At 32.8% G+C, this 17,803-nt stretch overlaps 1 protein-coding gene across 3 annotated transcripts in view; it reads right to left on the bottom strand.

Moving 5' to 3' along the window:
• Nucleotides 1–272: 272 nt before the first annotated feature.
• LOC126817800 (coiled-coil and C2 domain-containing protein 2A) overlaps nucleotides 273–17,803 on the bottom strand; it is a 50,834-nt gene continuing 33,303 nt past the window's right edge. The window contains exons 24-44 of one of the 3 annotated variants that reach the window (XR_008787889.1): nucleotides 17,385–17,535; nucleotides 17,062–17,200; nucleotides 16,436–16,639; nucleotides 16,200–16,292; nucleotides 15,302–15,393; nucleotides 15,019–15,186; nucleotides 13,710–13,727; nucleotides 12,564–12,606; nucleotides 12,277–12,386; nucleotides 11,683–11,779; nucleotides 11,345–11,443; nucleotides 10,776–10,949; nucleotides 10,231–10,431; nucleotides 9,774–9,863; nucleotides 7,299–7,395; nucleotides 6,881–7,032; nucleotides 4,998–5,120; nucleotides 4,106–4,266; nucleotides 3,616–3,691; nucleotides 2,547–3,436; nucleotides 273–537 (exon numbers count right to left, since the gene is read on the bottom strand). Coding sequence is in view for 1 of the 3 variants with exons in the window: in XM_050544949.2 (XP_050400906.2) it covers nucleotides 4,102–4,266; nucleotides 4,998–5,120; nucleotides 6,881–7,032; nucleotides 7,299–7,395; nucleotides 9,774–9,863; nucleotides 10,231–10,431; nucleotides 10,776–10,949; nucleotides 11,345–11,443; nucleotides 11,683–11,779; nucleotides 12,277–12,386; nucleotides 12,564–12,606; nucleotides 13,710–13,727; nucleotides 15,019–15,186; nucleotides 15,302–15,393; nucleotides 16,200–16,292; nucleotides 16,436–16,639; nucleotides 17,062–17,200; nucleotides 17,385–17,535 (2,216 nt within the window). In the remaining 2 variants the exon portion in view is untranslated. Of the gene's footprint in view, nucleotides 538–2,546; nucleotides 3,437–3,615; nucleotides 3,692–4,100; nucleotides 4,267–4,997; nucleotides 5,121–6,880; nucleotides 7,033–7,298; nucleotides 7,396–9,773; nucleotides 9,864–10,230; nucleotides 10,432–10,775; nucleotides 10,950–11,344; nucleotides 11,444–11,682; nucleotides 11,780–12,276; nucleotides 12,387–12,563; nucleotides 12,607–13,709; nucleotides 13,728–15,018; nucleotides 15,187–15,301; nucleotides 15,394–16,199; nucleotides 16,293–16,435; nucleotides 16,640–17,061; nucleotides 17,201–17,384; nucleotides 17,536–17,803 lie in introns of those variants that run through there. The other 2 variants (XR_008787890.1, XM_050544949.2) reach the window with 2 other exon arrangements.

Below are 17,803 nucleotides of genomic sequence, written 5' to 3'. Positions count from 1 at the left end.
TTGTCTTAAGAAAATTTCATGATAGGTCTCTTTTAGATTCGATTGAATCCAAGCTGGGACACTATCTAGGGTTGGTATTTTGATTTTATTTACTTAATTAAATGATCAATCTGAGTACAAATTTGTGTAGATTAAGCTGTGAGAAATTTGATATTTTCACAACAAATGCCAATGGCATCAGGATGGTATCAGTATCCTACTTTTCTTTTGCAACAATAATGATTAACATAATGAATATGATATTCGAAAATAATCACAATTACAACAATATATTATTTTTGAACTCTTTATATATAAATAATAATCTGATAAATATACATAATCTACAACTATTTACAGTTAAAAATAGTATAACAATATTATTTATAAAATCACAGATATATCAAATTAAACAAATTAAATAACAATGCTATGAACTTACATTTAAGAACTAAAACTTAAAAAATGGACGGATTTACTCAATGATGATTTTGTCTAAAATTTCAAATGTTAAAACTCAGTATTAGTTACCATTTATTTAGCTGAATGTATCACAAACTTTAACAAGAGCATCGCTAACGCAGCAATATACGTCCACATTCCTGTTTTGTTTGATATGGTCCAGTTTGCATTGAGGGTCTGTGAAATAAAACTGGGTTGTAGGACTGCTATCAGTTTAACACTTCGTTCACATGAACAGAACACAATTTTTATTTTAAAACAATCGATGTCTTTATTCTAAAAGCATGACGTTTCGAATAGGTATGCAAAGTTTCAAAAGGATCTGTTAAGAATTGCGGTCTGTAGGCAAAACACAGGACACACAAACGTTAGGCGTGGCTCTGTCCCAAGGGGTCGAGCATGCACCAAAAATAATAATAGAGGTCGGCCTTAGGATTAAGGAATAAGTATAAAAAGTAGCCTTAGGCTATAAGGAATAAGTATAAAAAAGTTTTCAAGATGATCGATTAAGAAATGCGGTCTGCAAGTGACACACAGACATAAAAAAAGAAAATGGGCGTAGCTCTGCCCCTGGGTGTTGGGTATTCACCACTAATAATAGGGATGTTCCTTAGGATAGAAGGAATATGTATGCTAGGTTTCAAGGTGATACGATAAGAAATGCGATCTGTAGATGACAAACAAATAAATAAATATAAGGGATGGGCGTGGCTCTGCCCCTGGCGGTCGGGCATGCACCAAAAACAATAGGGATCATCGTTAGGGTATAAGCAATTCATATGAAATTTTTTCAAGACGATTGATTAAGAATTGTGGCCTGTAGGTGACACACAGACATAAAAAGAAAAGAAAATGGGCGTGGCTCTGCCCCTGGGGGTAAAAAAACAATAGGGATGATCGTTAGGGTATAAGCAATTCATATGAAAAAATTTCAAGACGATTGATTAAGAATTGTGGCCTGTAGGCGACACACAGACATAAAAAAGAAAATGGGCGTGGCTTTGCCCCTGGGGGTTGGGCATGCACCCAAAACGATAGGGATGTTCCTTAGGGTACAAAGAATAAGTATGCAAAGTTTCAAGATGATACGTTAAGAAATGTGGCCTGTAGACGACAAACAAACAAATACAAAAAATGGGCGTGGCTCTGCCCCGGGGAGGCTTGCATGCACCAAAAACAATAGGGATCATCCTTAGGGTATAAGGAATAAGTATGTAAAGTTGATACGTTAAGAAATGCGGTCTGTAGATGACAAACAAATAAATAAATATAAGAAATGGGCGTGGTTCTGCCTCTGGGGGTCGGGCATGCACCAAAAACAATAGGGATCATACTTAGGGTATAAGCAATTCATATGAAAATTTTTCAAGACGATTGATTAAGAATTGTGGCCTATAGGCGACACACAGACATAAAAAGAAAAGAAAATGGACGTGGGTCTGCCCCTGGGGTCGGGCATGCACCTCAAACGATAGGGATGTTCCTTGGGGTACAAAGAATAAGTATACATAGTTTCAAGATGATACGTTAAGAAATGCGGTCTGTAGATGACAAACAAATAAATAAATATAAGGAATTGGCGTGGCTCTGCCCCTGGGGGTCGGGCATGCACCAAAAACAATAGGGATCATACTTAGGGTATAAGCAATTCATATGAAAAATTTTCAAGACGATTGATTAAGAATTGTGGCCTATAGGCGACACACAGACATACAAAGAAAAGAAAGTGGGCGTGGCTCTGCCCCTTGGGGTCGGGCATGCACCCCAAACGATAGGGATGTTCCTTAGGGTACAAAGAATAAGTATGCATAGTTTCAAGATGATACGTTAAGAAATGTGGCCTGTAGACGACAAACAAACAAATACAAAAAATGGGCGTGGCTCTGCCCCTGGGGGTCGGGCATGCACCAAAAACAATAGGGATCATCCTTAGGGTATAAGGAATAAGTATACCAAGTTTGAAGAAAATCCATGAAGAATTGCGCCCTGTAGGCGAACCACAGACACACACACACACACACACACACACACACATACATACATACACACACACACACACACAGACAGGGGCGACGGCATAATACGTTCACATTATGAATGTGGACGTATAAAAAGGAGGGAATTTTTCAAAGGTTCGCATTTCAATTTTGTCTGGAATTTTGTAGGTTAAAAAGAGAGAGAGAGAGAAATGGGGTTTAACGTCCACTCGACACAAACTAGGTCATTTCGGGACTAACATATGGTTTAATTTTATATACGCGTAGGGGTCTTTAGCAGTGGGAGGAAACCGGAGGACTGGGAGAAAAGCCACGAGGCTGGACAGGCGCCCCTACTCCTTGCCACGTACAACCGGGGATTCGAAACCACGCCAGTCAATTCAATGACAGACTGTATGATACAGCGCGCACGATAACCATTCAGCCATCCAACCCCCCTCGTAGGTTAAAAAGCGGAATTAGATAAGTTTCATTTAGCCAAATATATATAAAACATTGTATAGAAAAACATACTACAATTAAACTATAAATGGTAATAACACGAACAAACTTAATATTCAACTTTTCACATTTTTTTGAGGTAATGCATAGAACTTTGCAGAAAACAAATTTTATTCGACTTTAAAACACTTTGATTATTGTATGATAATGATGTTAAAAATGTTCTAATAGAACCTTACCCAATGTTCATGTTATACAAATTTGATGTTTTTGAAAGTTCCAAAGGGATAAATTAAATTTAGATATTTAGATTAGAAAAATGCCATAAAATACTACACAAGATAAATGAATATAAAGAGCACTAAAAATATGTGAATTTATTTAGATAATGATGCTACATAAACCCAGACTGATAGTACTGAGTTACAATAAGGATGTATATAAACAGCTAGTGCAAACTCTTCTGCTGATTCTTGTGTATGTACACCAGTAGAATATACACTCTCTACTATTCTGTCTAAATCTACAAATGGCATATTCATAGGAAAACCAGATACCTGCAATAAAAAAATATCACATACTTTAGATTTTGTACTCAATACTTTATTATTTACAAATAACCATAAAGTTGTCACTGTAAGGATATTTTTTATTTCCATCATCTTTGCTGCAGAATAAATCTATTTTGACAAATATAAATTAATAGATTATGACATTTATTATTTAATTATCTTACTTTGTAAGCTGCAAATGAATGTTCTAATTCTGTCAGATGTTGTTCATTTATTTCTTGTCCAGCACTTTCTTCTAATCTAGAAGTATAATATTTTAATATATATTATAAAATTATTTACATCCATATCTTGTATAATTCCAAATACAATTTGTCAATTTTCTGTGTTTTTTTCTAAGAGGAGACAGAATACCGGTAGTTAATTTAGGATACATGTAAAGTATTTGGTAAATCTTAATTAATACTATATGGTTAACTGAATTATTAACTAATATATTCACAATTTTATTTTCTAGGCTAGCTATGAACTGGGTATATGATTTTTTAAAGCAAGAATGAGAATCATTAGGTCCATATTTTGTAGATAGATATAGAGTGGAAGGTGCAAAATTACCATAAATCCACACAGAAAAATATGAGTATAAGATTTGACCAATTAATTGTAGGCTATGTTAGTACATGTCCCATGATTAAACTAAACAAAAGCACTTACTTAGGTAGAAGTTTTCTCATCATTTTAGTACAATGTCTGTTCCATCTAGTCAATGTTCTACTTCTCCAGTCCATTATTTTATTTTTCAACAGTTGCTCAATTTTTTCTTGTAAATCTTCAGCATGTTTTTTATCAGTGTCTATATAGTGAAGTCTCTCCGGCTTAAAGCATAAAAGCAAGATATCTCTTTAAATCTAAAGACAATAACCATGTCACGTTTCTATACAAATTTAGTCATCTAATTAACAACCCTACTTAGTTATTCCAATATTTCATGATTCTCATAAAACTAGACCCTACTTTCCAGTTACACTACAGTAAAGTCTAGCAACACCTTTAAAAAGTTTGTGTTCAACTGACTTAAGGTGAACTTTCATCTAGCCAATAAACAGGCATTTTCCTTTAGTGTAGGCCAACCACAATTGAAATTAGAATATAATATGGATGAAATTTCATTTAGATTGGTGATATTTACAATAAGCTAAATATTAATCAGTGATAGTATTATTGTAGAGGAGGGTGGTGTGTGTGTGTGTGGGGAGGGGGGGGGGCACTTGAGTGGTCAAATGTGTGTGCTGTAGTTCATCAGGTCTGTCACTAAGTCAAGTGGCATGGTTTTAAGAACCAGTTTGTATGGGTTTTCTCTGGGTCCGCAGGTTTCCCCTTTTTGCTAAAGTGCCCTACATGCAAGAGAATTATTGAATAAAATTATACCAGATGTTAGTCCTGAAATGACCTAGTTTGTGTTGAATGGATTTTAAACCCCATTTCTCTCTTTCTCTGTTATGGTTAAATATCCTAAGAACAAAATCCCCACCACCTCCATACAACAGGGACAATTGTTGCTAAGGAGTTCAAGTTTCTAGGTGTTAAACAAAGATATAATATTTACCTGTATAGCACCTAACACTGGATTAGCAAAAGAACGTTCAAATATTGGCCTCCAACAAGATGTATTGTTAAATCGGAAATCTATTTGAACTGGTTTTTCATATGGCTGTATATTGGCCCAAATCTGCAAAAAAGAAATTCCAAAATGATAAAACTAGATACCAAATTTTAAAAATAACAAGCCAACAGTGAGGCTGCAGATGTCCCCAGCCGAAATCTCAAAATAAATAGATGACACATATTAATTAATAGCACATTTACTTTTCTCAAAAGTATCAAGCAATCAAACTGATTATCAACTATACACTAAGTTTCATCATTCTTTATCAGATTGAATCAAAGTTATCTTGTCCCAAAGCATCGACCAATGAAATTGCTTAGCTCTGCTTAGCTTTAGTTTGAAATGTTAATCATCAAACTCAGTCAAGACATTCACCTAATGAACATCTACATCAAGTTTAATCATTCTACCTCAATTAAAAGCAGAGTTGTTACGTTCCAATCAAATTGATTATTGCTCCTTAGCCTAAGCAGAAAATTCTATCATCGAACTTAGTCATGGTAATGATATAATAATGAATCTATACTCAGACTTTCACCACTCTCACTTAATTAAAACCAAAGTTATCATGCCCTAAAGCATCAACCAATCAGATAGCTTATCTCTGCTTACCGAAAGCAGACAATGTTTATCATCGAACTCCATCAAGGCATTCACCGAATAAACACCTACACCAAGTTTGAACATTCTACCTCAATTAGAAATAGAAGGAGGGTTATTTTGTTCCAAAGTCTCGACCAATCAAATTGCTTATCGCTCTGCTTACCCAGAGCAGAAAATGCTCATTATCGAACTTAGTCAAGGTATTGATGTGATAAAACTATACACCAAATGTCCTCACTCTCACTTAATTAGAACTAAAGTTATTGTGTCCTAAAGCATCAACCATTCAAATTGCTTATCTCTGCTTACCCTAAGCAGAAAATTCTCATGTTCGAACTCCATCAAGGAATTCACCTAATAAACACCTACGCCAAGTGTGAACATTCTAGCTCAATTAGAATGAGAGTTATGTTGTTCCAAAGTCTCGAAGTCTCGACCAATCAAATTGCTTATCGCACTGCTTACCCTGAGCAGAAAATGCTCATTATCAAACTTAGTCAAGGTATTGATGTGATAAAACTATACATTAGTGTCCTCTCTCTCTCACTTAAATAGAACTAAAGTTATTGTGTCCTAAAGCATCAACCATTCAAATTGCTTATCTCTGCTTACCCTAAGCAAAAAATTCTCATGTTCGAACTCCATCAAGGCATTCAACTAATAATCACCTATGCCAAGTGTGAACATTCTAGCTGAATTAGAATGAGAGTTATTTTGTTCCAAAGTCTCAAAGTCTCAACCAATCAAATTGCTTATCGCACTGCTTACCCTGAGCAGAAAATGCTCATTTCCGAACTTAGTCAAGGTATTGATGTAATAAAACTATACACTAAATTTCATCACTCTGAATAATTTCATAATGAACTGAATAACAAATGGAATGAAATGGGGTTGAACGTCTTACTTTTCTGTACTGACTGGAAGATTTGGCTAATGAAGACAGGTTTACACAATGCAGTGTGCTATGAGTGAAATTTTGACCTGACCTACTCTTATTTTGAATTCCAACTGTCAAGGGTTCTTTTACATGTCCCATCCAGATGACTAAACAATGTCCTTGCCAGGCCCTCAGTCCTGTACCACTGACAACGGGAAACCACACTGGAAAATCCAGGGGAATTTACTCCAGGATCAAACCCTGGTGCCCCCAGTTAATGAGCCAGCATCTTACTTACTGAGCCACCATGGCTAACTGACTAATAAATCTACTGGTAACTTACATTATTCTGATTCATAACACAGCCTACAACTTGTACTGGACAGAAACTATCCTGTACATTAAAATGTTCACCAGTGGAAGCATTCCATAACCACATTTGAGTACCCTCTTCTGTTAATACATAGGCTGTAGGACCTTCTGGTACAGCTGATCCTGAAATTCAAAAATGTGATAATATAATTAGAATTTTATTGTTCAGAAACAAATGTTATAAAATAGTTATTCATGTTTATTTATCCAAATTTATGTGAAGCTAGTATTTTTTATATTTTTGAAATAATTATCTAGATTTATGTGTATTTTTGAATTTATTTAAATATTAAAATAAACATTAATGGTAAAAGTTTACAAAGACAAGAATGAACACTAAATAATAAGCAGAGCACCAAATTATGCTCACAGATCAAGGTTGTCTTTACCTATTAAAAGATATGCTTTTTTCCCTAGTTCCAAGAAATAATTCATCAAAAGTACTGCATGTTCTTCTTCATCACCTGCTAACATTCTTAAAAATTGCTGAAAATACAAAACTATTATATAGCTGTTTATGCAATTATAAATACATAAAATATTCCAAATTAAAAATTTCCAGAATTACTAAGAATAAATTGCATATGATTTTATAATGGAAGTTGCATTAATTTCATGAAAGAATTAAAGGTAGAAAAGTAAATTTAAAGATAGGTTGCTAGGCAGCGAAACATACGTCCACAGCAGCTAAATTGTCCGGGCAGTCAACAAGAGTTGTCGCATATTTTTACTTGTCGTTAATGAAACATTTATAATACACTAAAATCTGATTAAGCGTAACAACTTGTTAAAGATACATTATGGGAAATTAGATAAAGAGCTGGCAGTTCTCACTATAATACATGTACCTAAAAACTAAATAATGTAAAGGAAATTTGCTGAAAATTTCAGTCAAATTGATCCACTCTGAACTGAGATTTTAGCGATTGAATTTTCGGCCTAGCCTCGATCATCATTACTAAAGTCATTACGATAAAAAACATAGTCTCGATTATCCATTTAATGATTAAATTATGAATGAATGTCGAACAGGAAATCGAAACCTAATCCAATAAACATTGCAGTTAATTATGGTCTGAAGAAAGACCTGCAATAGGCAGATTTAGCTCTTGCATAATGCATGTTTAAGTAATTATCAGAAAATCATTAAAATTTGTTTGGCCCATGCTAACGTTTAGTATACAAAACATTTAATATCATGGATTTAGCTGTTCAAGTTATCAAAAATCATTGAAAATCAATATACTTGTTTGTCTTAAGACCATAAACTCTGTGTATCAATCTAAAGTCAAACGAAACAATTATATATAGGCTAAAAACATGATGTATAAATATAAAATCAATCAGATAATAACTATGGTCTCTAAAGCGTCCACAAGATTTTTCAAAGTGATCAAGGACCATAACTCAGGCAGTATTTATCGGAAATCAGTGAAAATCATTAGGCTTCTTCGTCTCGGATATTAATTTTAGCCTCTAGAGCGTTCACAAGCCGAACGGATGAGGACGATGACAAGATACAACCACATATCAATGTGGGCGTATAAAAATGTTTTAATCTAAATCATTATCTAATTTCTTTGAGCATTGTATTCATAGGTAAAAAGCTTGATCTCATCAGCACAAGAACGTAAACAACTGTCAGGCTAAAAGATAGGTTGCCAGGCAACGAAACATACACCCACAGCAGCTAAATCGTCTGAGCGAATGACAAGGTTGTCGCATATTTATTATTTTGTAGATAATTGAGTGCATTTACAAGACAATTTCATACAGATCAGATTATAATTTTTGTCGTCTGAGGGTTCACAAGGTTCTACAAACTGAAACAAGGGCCTTAACTCTGGAAGTAATTTACAGAAAATTTGACAGGCTTTTTCGTTTTACTAAGGTAAATAATGCATATATATTTCATACAGATCAGATGATAACTTTTGTCATTCGAACGTTCACAAGGTTCACGAAGTAAAACAAGTGCCATAACTTTAGAAATAACTGATGGAAAATGCTGAAACTAAATAGGGTTCACAAATTTAAATGATGCATATAAATTTCATACAGGATGATAATTTTCATCAATCGAGCATTAACAAGATTGAACAAAGTCAAACAAGGGCCATAACTCTAGAAGTAATAAATGTAAATTGCTGAAATTCAATAGGCTTTGTGGTTTCACTAATCTAAATGATGCATATGAATTTCATACAGATCGGATGATAACTTTTGGCATTCAAAAGGTTCAACAAAGTGAAAAAAGGGTCATAAGATTAGACGAAATAAACGAAAATTGCTGATTTCAATTTCTTCTTTTTACTAATTTAAATGACACATAAAAATTTCATACAGATCGGCAGATAACTTTAAATGTTAGAGCAATCACAAGGTGCAACAAAGTGAAAGAAGGGCTATAACTCTAGAAGTAATTAAAGGAAATTGCTGAAATTCAATAGGATTCTTCTTTTTACTAATTTAAATGATGCATATAAATTTCGTACAGATCGGCAAATAACTTTAGATGTTAGTTAGAGAGTTCACAAGGTGCAACAAAGTGAAACAAGGCCCATAACTCTAGACGTAAAAAAACAGAAATTATTGAAATTACATAGGCTTCTTCGTCTCACTAATGTAAGCAACATATATCAATTTTAAAACAAACAGATGATAATTTTTGACGTTAGAGCGTTTTCAAGAAATTGTGGACGGACAAACGGACGGGGGCGACGGCAATATATGTCCACATTTCCATGTGGGCTTATGAAAAGGTAGGCTTGGTAGCTAGCAATGTCGATTAACTTATAAAATTAACATTTAGATAAAGTGTTTGTGTATGTTAAGTTGCATATACAGTAATTAGACATACTTACATCACATGTACTCCATATATCACATAAACCATGAAAGACAGCAGAGTCAGAGACAAATGGAATCATAGAAACATAATGAGCAACACGTTCCTGTAACAGATTGGAGAATATCAGTATCATTATATATAGCTTTATATACAGTAATTACTTTTTTCTTATTTTACTTTACAAACCTTTCCTTCCTTATACCAGTGTTATTCTTTAAAAACTGAAGTATTTTTTAAATAATTAAGGGTAGTATACAGTCTTATGACTATCAAACAGTGGGATTTTATTTTATATGAAGATATTATCCAACGATTCAATGTAGTGTTTTAGTTTATTGTTCATTCATACATTAATGGGATTAAGTTCAAATATGGTTAGAAATGAAATGAAATGGGGTTTAACGTCCTACTGTTCTGCTCCGAAATATGTTTAGATACATTGCAATAAAATGCATTATTTTTGTACTTACAGCTGTTGCATCTGTAGATAAATTCATAGCCTTGATATCATCAGGTATATTTAATGCTTTAAAATATCTTGTTATAAACATATTTTTACCATTAACATCTACCACACTATATTTATAAATACGTTTAGGAAATCGTTTCTCTAATTCATCCTGCCATTTCTCTGAATGAGCTAACAGTTTCTCATCCTCATTGGTAGAGAACTGGAATAAAGAGATATCAAATCAAATTCTATTATGCTAAACTATTCAGAAACATAGAGAAACATCCAAGGCTATAAAGTTCTGTAAGAAATGGCCATAGCTCTGGAGGTAAATATTAAAAAACCTAGTGAAAATCAATAGGTCTCTCTGGTTTAAATGAGATAGACAAACCAAACTTATCTACTGACGTGGACTTCATAACAAAAGGGTATAAATATCAAAAATATTATTCAAAATCAATCTGTTTAAAAGTTAAAAATTTATCTACATATTTTACTGTTGATCTGAGAACATCATCAAAATCGAAGTGAGTAAGTCCTCTGTAATAAAGAGATAAAACATACCCTTTCTCTAACTGGTTCTGGTGTCAGTAACTGTGGTTCTATGGTTAAAAACATACTGATATATGTACTGTGTTCCATCTTAGTAACATTCTCCATATCACTACGTCGTACAGAATCTTCATAAGTATATCCTAACATAACTGGTGGTGTGTTTAAACGGAATGTTCCTACAATCTGTACATAAGTTTCAAAGATTAATAATATCAAAATTAAGAGACAGTAAAAGGGCAGAAAGTTATTGAAAAAGTTTGTTATTTAATAATAGATGAAAAAAAGACTAAAAGGTATTTACAATTAAGAAAAAAAGAACACAAAATTCAGTTTAGATAATCTTGTGATGTTGATGTAAACAGACAGAAATTCTAAATGATTCAACAGGGCAAAGTTAAGAATAAAGAGAATCACACCTTTAAAATAACGATAGCTGTTTTGAGGTCCGTGTGTAACAGTTTATATATATATTGAAATGAATTCATGCAAGAAGTCTTGTAGTCAAATAACAAACAATGTAAGATATATTATTAATAAAATAAAACTGTTCAAAATTATCCGTAAAACAAAATACTTACCTTTGTATTGAGATAAATAGTAGAGAAAGGTATTTTTAAATTACCCAGCCATTTCTTTTCTAATCTCTGATGAATATTAGTACTTCTATCTCTATCATCCTACAAGTACAGTATAATAATATGTCTAATCTAAAGTATATTCTCTTGTCTCTAGAATATATTTCATCAATTGTTCAAAATTTTAAAACCAATTCATCTAATTGCCTGCTTATACTTTTCTAAAAACAAAGGCCCTGTATATCTAGGAACAAGAAACTACATATAACTGTTTAAAATAGGGCATTGTTCTTAGATCTCATATATAGTATCCTACATAAGTTATGGCAAATTGTACAAACCTCCTGAACATCTACAACCATTTCATCAAATAAATTGATATATACAAAATCACTCATAGACTGTAGATTATTAGATGAGAAATCACCATTAGGAGCCCTGTAAAAAATCATAAATGTGGAGCAAAATCATTATCAAGTTCAATAACACATGGCAAAATACTTAGTTGTTTAAGGAATGTGTGTGTACTATTAACATGATAGTTTCACAATTCAAAATAGTTATGCAGAAAAATATTGTCATTATAATATCTATTCTTTAGAAGCACGGTTAACTATTCATAACAAAACACAAAACAAGGTATATATGGATATAACTACTTCTCTATTATTTAATAACGATTTCGTAACACATACAGGTCCAATTTCAAGTTAATGATAAATATCCATGTATAAATAGGCCGGCTAGATGGATATTTATCATTAATTAACTTGAAAACGTGACCTGTATGTGTTACGAAACGTTGTTATTAAATAACAGAGAAGTAGTTATATCCATATATACCTTGTGTTGTGTTTTGTTATGAATTAAAGTATCTGTTGATAAACATTGGGAATCAACTGTATAGAAAAAAATGAAATTATAAATGTGTTTACTTGAGAGGTAATTCTAATTCTTCATTAAAACTAGGATTTGGTCCATCCCCAACACTTGTTCTAACTGTGTTTCTCTGGAACATTACTTCAATATATGGTCTTACAAGTGTCTACAATCAAATACAGTCATAATTATTTTAATTAAAAGAGTATAATTAATTGTCTTAGTTGATCTAATTGAAAGAATATAGAAACAACTGCTAAAAACTGATTCAAATCCATCATTTAAAAGAAGAAATATTATCCAAACGCAATGCATCTTGTAATAATATAACACATATACTTACAACATTACCAATAATCTTCATATCATGATCCCGAGTTGCAGCACTACAAAATAATTACAAATTAGCAATGCAGTATAATTTTTCATTATAACCTCTAACTAATTTAATTACATTAATTGTATCTATTGAAGATGAATTGAAACAAATGAAAGTTTATGTTCTTCATTGAAAGTTTTAAAGTATGCAAATATCTAATTATAAGATGGGTTTTTTTTTTTCATTTGTAAATGATGTTCACTGATTGCAATATTCTTCCATAACATAATGAAGGTCTTCAAGATTTCCTTTTCAGAACAGTAAAGCCTGATTTGAATCTCTAGTGAAGAATTTGAGCAGTGACAAGAAGTTCAGTTTTAAATTTGTGACTTGTTTCTTTGTGAATTCGTAATTTGTGTATCTAAATCTGTGTTTCTCCTTTCAAAAATCAAATTTTTAAAACAATCTAACATTGGTATAACAAATACAAACAACAAATTACCATTAAAAAAAGTTACAATGATTAATTTTAATCATCTTGTGATAAATCTATGCACAGATAATCTTCAGTGTTTTTAATCAAATTAGTGAAGCATAACCATCATAACAGAGAATCTGTATTAAGTCTAGTTTAGTTGAGGTGTAAGACATATTTTTTCAGCTCACAATTAATTAATTATACAGTTAAACTATGTGGAAAGGAAATCTGTGCAAGTATTAGACAGTTTAAGTTCATTTTACACAAATTTAAAGGAGATGGTCCATTATTTTCTACATTCAAATAAAAGAGAGATAACGAGGACAAATTATTCTAGGTGCCCCCCGTTCAAGATATATCCTTAATAAATGAATGTTAGTCATATCAAGTCTACCATATCTTTCAATATGGCATTCCAAAGTAAATCAGTAAATTAATCAAATCTGTTCATATTGTGTGTCGAAATTAATTGTTAGTTGTATTTCCAAATGGCAATTATTGCTAGTTTTGGTTCTAGTAGTGATGTCACAAATACAATCTTATATTTAATGCATTTTTGAACAGAGGATTTTAGAAAATTTATAAAATTTGATTATAATTGCTGTCATTGTTTTCTACTATTTGAATATAGAAATAGGTGGACCATGTGATTGTCACTCTGTGCTTATATAACATAACACCAAACATCTTACCCATCTTCTTTACTTGGTCTACCAGTACATAAATTAGTATAATATAAAATAATATACTTGTATAAAGCTTTTCATTATGGCCTCTATGCTTATTCTAAAATCAGTATAAAGGGCTAGGTGCTAGGTCAACATAATTGCTTGAATTTTTTAATTTTTTTCCTTAAATGCCCAAAGACTGATATAATCAATCCCCAAAACGCTATTTTGGAGTTATTTATATTTCAAAACTTTTTTGTTAAAGCCTTACACAACTTAATAGCAATTTAGGTCATCATAAACAATTTGGCCTTCCTACTCCTTTTTGGAAAACCTACATTCGGCACTGTGTGCAAATTAATAAAGCAAAAACCCTAATAAAATTAAAATGAAAGCCACATCTTTAACACAAGAAAAGTTAAAATTTTGTTTCTCTAAGTTTAGATTCACTGTTAAAGATATATTATGTAAGATTTAGATAAAGAGCTGGCTGTTCTTGCTATAATAGTACAAAAATAGATAATGCAAAATGAATGAATATTTCATTCGAATTACTTTATTCTAAGGAAAGTTATCACTGTTTGTAGTTTTGACAAGATGTGTGCATTGATGGTTTATGGTAACCACGGTACTGGTATATTCAAGACTTAGCTTTGCTTCTCAATTTCTAAATTAAAGGAGCTAAATCGCTAATATTTGGGACCTAGAAATTGACAAAAGTGGGTCGCAACGCATATAATAATCTACTATGAATGTATAAAAAAACTGATTTACATTCAATCATTTCTGTTTTTACAGTAATTTCTAATCAGTTATGTTCGGCAAAATACGCCAGAAGTCTCAATCGAATGGCAATCTCTAGCATCTGGTTATTTACGTCTATACCGATAGTATTTATTGCACATGCTTTCCGGATAAGAATATGGCGTCACTGTTTGACATGACTTGTGGAATATGTCTAGCCTTCTTCTCCAAGTCCGATGTTACAAATGGCACTGAATTGCATTATGGTACAAGATTCGTGTACCAATGGTAAAATGTTTATTTTGTCTTAAATATTGGATATCAATGTTGATTTAAATTGGTGTTTTCAATGTTGAAGACTTTGGATGATATTGAGTTAGAGACATAGCTACTTTAAATCATTAAATGGCCGAACCCTTCTAATCTAGTTAAACTTAAAATCTCGAGCATCCGATGGCAACAGAGTTGATTATGGTCTTGTCAAGTTAATAAATGTCTAATTAATACTTTATATAACATTTAAAACCTAAAGAAAGACTGCAATAGGCAAATTTAGCTCTTGAATAATGTATCTTTAAGTAGAACTTACCCAGCTGCTGATTTGCGTATTGGTATACATGAAGCTCGGATAATATTGAGTAGAATTTTGACTTCTTCCCCTCTAACTGCTGCCGCAGTGACCCTCTTTCTCTCTTTTCTTACAGGTTTTAAAGGTCGTCTTGGTTCACCAAACTGTAGTAATCTTGTAAACACAATGCTGAAATATAAATACTTCTTGATCAACCAATGTCTAGTTTTTCAGAATTATTTAAAAATATTGTCTTCATAAAAGTTGAAATTTCAAAAAATTAAAACTAAATTTAAATGTTTACCCAATGTTTGGTACAACTTCTTCTATAACTACATCCTCTAATCTTTTCTGATGAGCTGCCATACGGAATCTCCTCATTACTTCTTCTCTTACCTGAAATAGTAATACACATATTTGTCCATACTATCTCTTCTTTTATACTGTTTACCTTTACACTACAATAATGTCTAACAACATCTTTAAAAAAAATTGGGGATCACGTGGCTAAGTGGGTAAGACGCTAGCTCGCTAGCCTGGAGGTCGGGTGTTCGATCCCTGCATTGACCGAGAAAGTTCACCCAGATTTTCCGGCGTGGTTCTCCCTTGTCAGTGATGCAGGACGGAGGGGCTGACAAGGAAAGCTGTCTAGTCGTTCGGATGGGACGAAAAACCGAGGTCCCGTGTACACATTGGCGTGCACGTAAAAGATCCCTTGGCAGTTGGAATTCGATATAAGAGTAGGCTGTAGTGCCGCTGTCCGGGCAAAATTTCCCTCATAGCACACTGTATGGCGTATGCCCGTCTTCATCAGCCCAGGTTAGGAGCAGAACAGTAGGACGTTGAACAATTGAACATATGCTTTGTCTTGGGCATGAACAATTCTACCCATTACACCTCAAAGAAAACAGGGCCTTGATAAAGAAGTATATACCTTATAAAATTGTCAATATTAGTGTAATAATCAATCAAAGAATGATTAAGTATGTTAATTATTTACCTATTTAAGCAAAATAGAAGAAAAATTTGGAATAACTGAAGGCAGGAAAAGAAATGAAATGGGGTTTAACGTCCTACTTTTCTGTAACATCTGGACTAATGAACTTTCTCAGCCAGCACTGGGATAGAACATGGGTTAGCGAGACAGTGCCTTATTCACTGAGTCATCATGGCTCCCACAGGTAGGGAAAGAGATAGCTTACCCGTTGCATAAATCTATTAACTGCTGCCCTATGTGATTCTATATCTTCTGTATGTTTTATTCTGTCTTCTTCTCTCTGTTTACGTTCATATTCCTAACCAAAACAAGAAACAAGTGTATAACTTTAACAATAAATTCATATTTAGGACATTAAGTTTTCATATATAACTTTCATAATTAGTGTACGGTACTCTGATATTTTGTTTTAAAACTATTCATCATATATTAACATCTTACCATAAATATATCTCTTGGTAATTCTCTTTCATAAACTGGAACCATTTTTGAATTTTTAAACTCTGGTACCTCATTGTCTCTGAGTGATAATAATTTAAACCGTCTGTTTTGATTTAACTCATGTTCTGTAGTAAAATCAAACTCCTGCTGTAGTTGTTCTAAACGAAAAAAATCTCTTGACTGCATACTGCTGGAACTTCGTGACTAAAATAATGAAAAAAAATCAGATGTTTGAAATAAATACATTGAAGCTATTAAGTGATATACTTCCATGTAGCAATATTTGTCTATAAAAAATCCTAATATTAGAATTATTATATGATCGTTAGATAAGAGAAAGAGAAATGGTGTTTGACGTCCACTTGACACAAACTAGATCATTTTGGCCCTAACATATGGTTCAATTTTATTTCAATAATTTGCTTGCGTGCAGGGGGTCTTTAGCAGTGGGAGGAAACCGGAGGACCCGGAGAAAACCCTGAGGTTGGACAGGCAACCCTAGTCCTTGTCACATACAACAGGGGAATCAAAACCACAGCAGTTGACTCAACAGGCACACGCAAACCATCCAACCCCCCCTGATCGTTAGAATTTTAAGACAATTTTTCAAAAAGTACATAACTCACCCCTAACATATAAACTAAATCAGCATTATTAGGATCATTAGGATCTAGACGAGATTCTTGGAACCATTTAGCCAAACGTTCTATATTAACAACACCTGTTGCTCCTATAGCAGCTACAGGATCCATCATTTTCATAGCACTGGAAATTGAAAATATGCATTTAATATCAAAGCTTGACATTTGAACTAAAATTTCAATTTTTTTACTTTAGATAATCAAAAGAATATGCTATGAAACCTCCCTTACTGATAAGTTACAATTACAAGAAGCTACCCAGTTTAGACAATCATAGGATATGTCAGATTGCTAAATATATGCCTTACTTATATATATTGTTAGTAGAATAACCAGACATTGGTGGTACAAGAGGGGTGCCATCTTCTCCAACAGACCAAGCTACACTACTACACATTATACCGGTTGTCATCAATATCATAGTATTAGTACCATGTATATCAAATGTAAATGGTATACCTGAAAAATACAAAACAAAGTCAATATTTGTTAATCAAATATACATGTGATATCATTCTTTTTTTTAAATTTGAGTTATCAAACATTTTACTATTCAACTCAGTTAACCTCTACCCATTTGTGGGAAGTGGCAAAATAATTAATAATTGTTGTGCAGCTGGTTTCTTGACAGACATTATTCCTTACATTCTTAATATTATTGGTACACAGTTCCTCATTAATTGCAAAGTTCATAATAGCCTCTCTGCTGTAATAACTTATGGTTTCA

This window comes from Patella vulgata, chromosome 4 (assembly GCF_932274485.2).
Source record: "Patella vulgata chromosome 4, xgPatVulg1.2, whole genome shotgun sequence".
NCBI lineage: Eukaryota > Metazoa > Mollusca > Gastropoda > Patellidae > Patella > Patella vulgata.
This window is presented reverse-complemented; position numbering and strand designations above follow the sequence as displayed.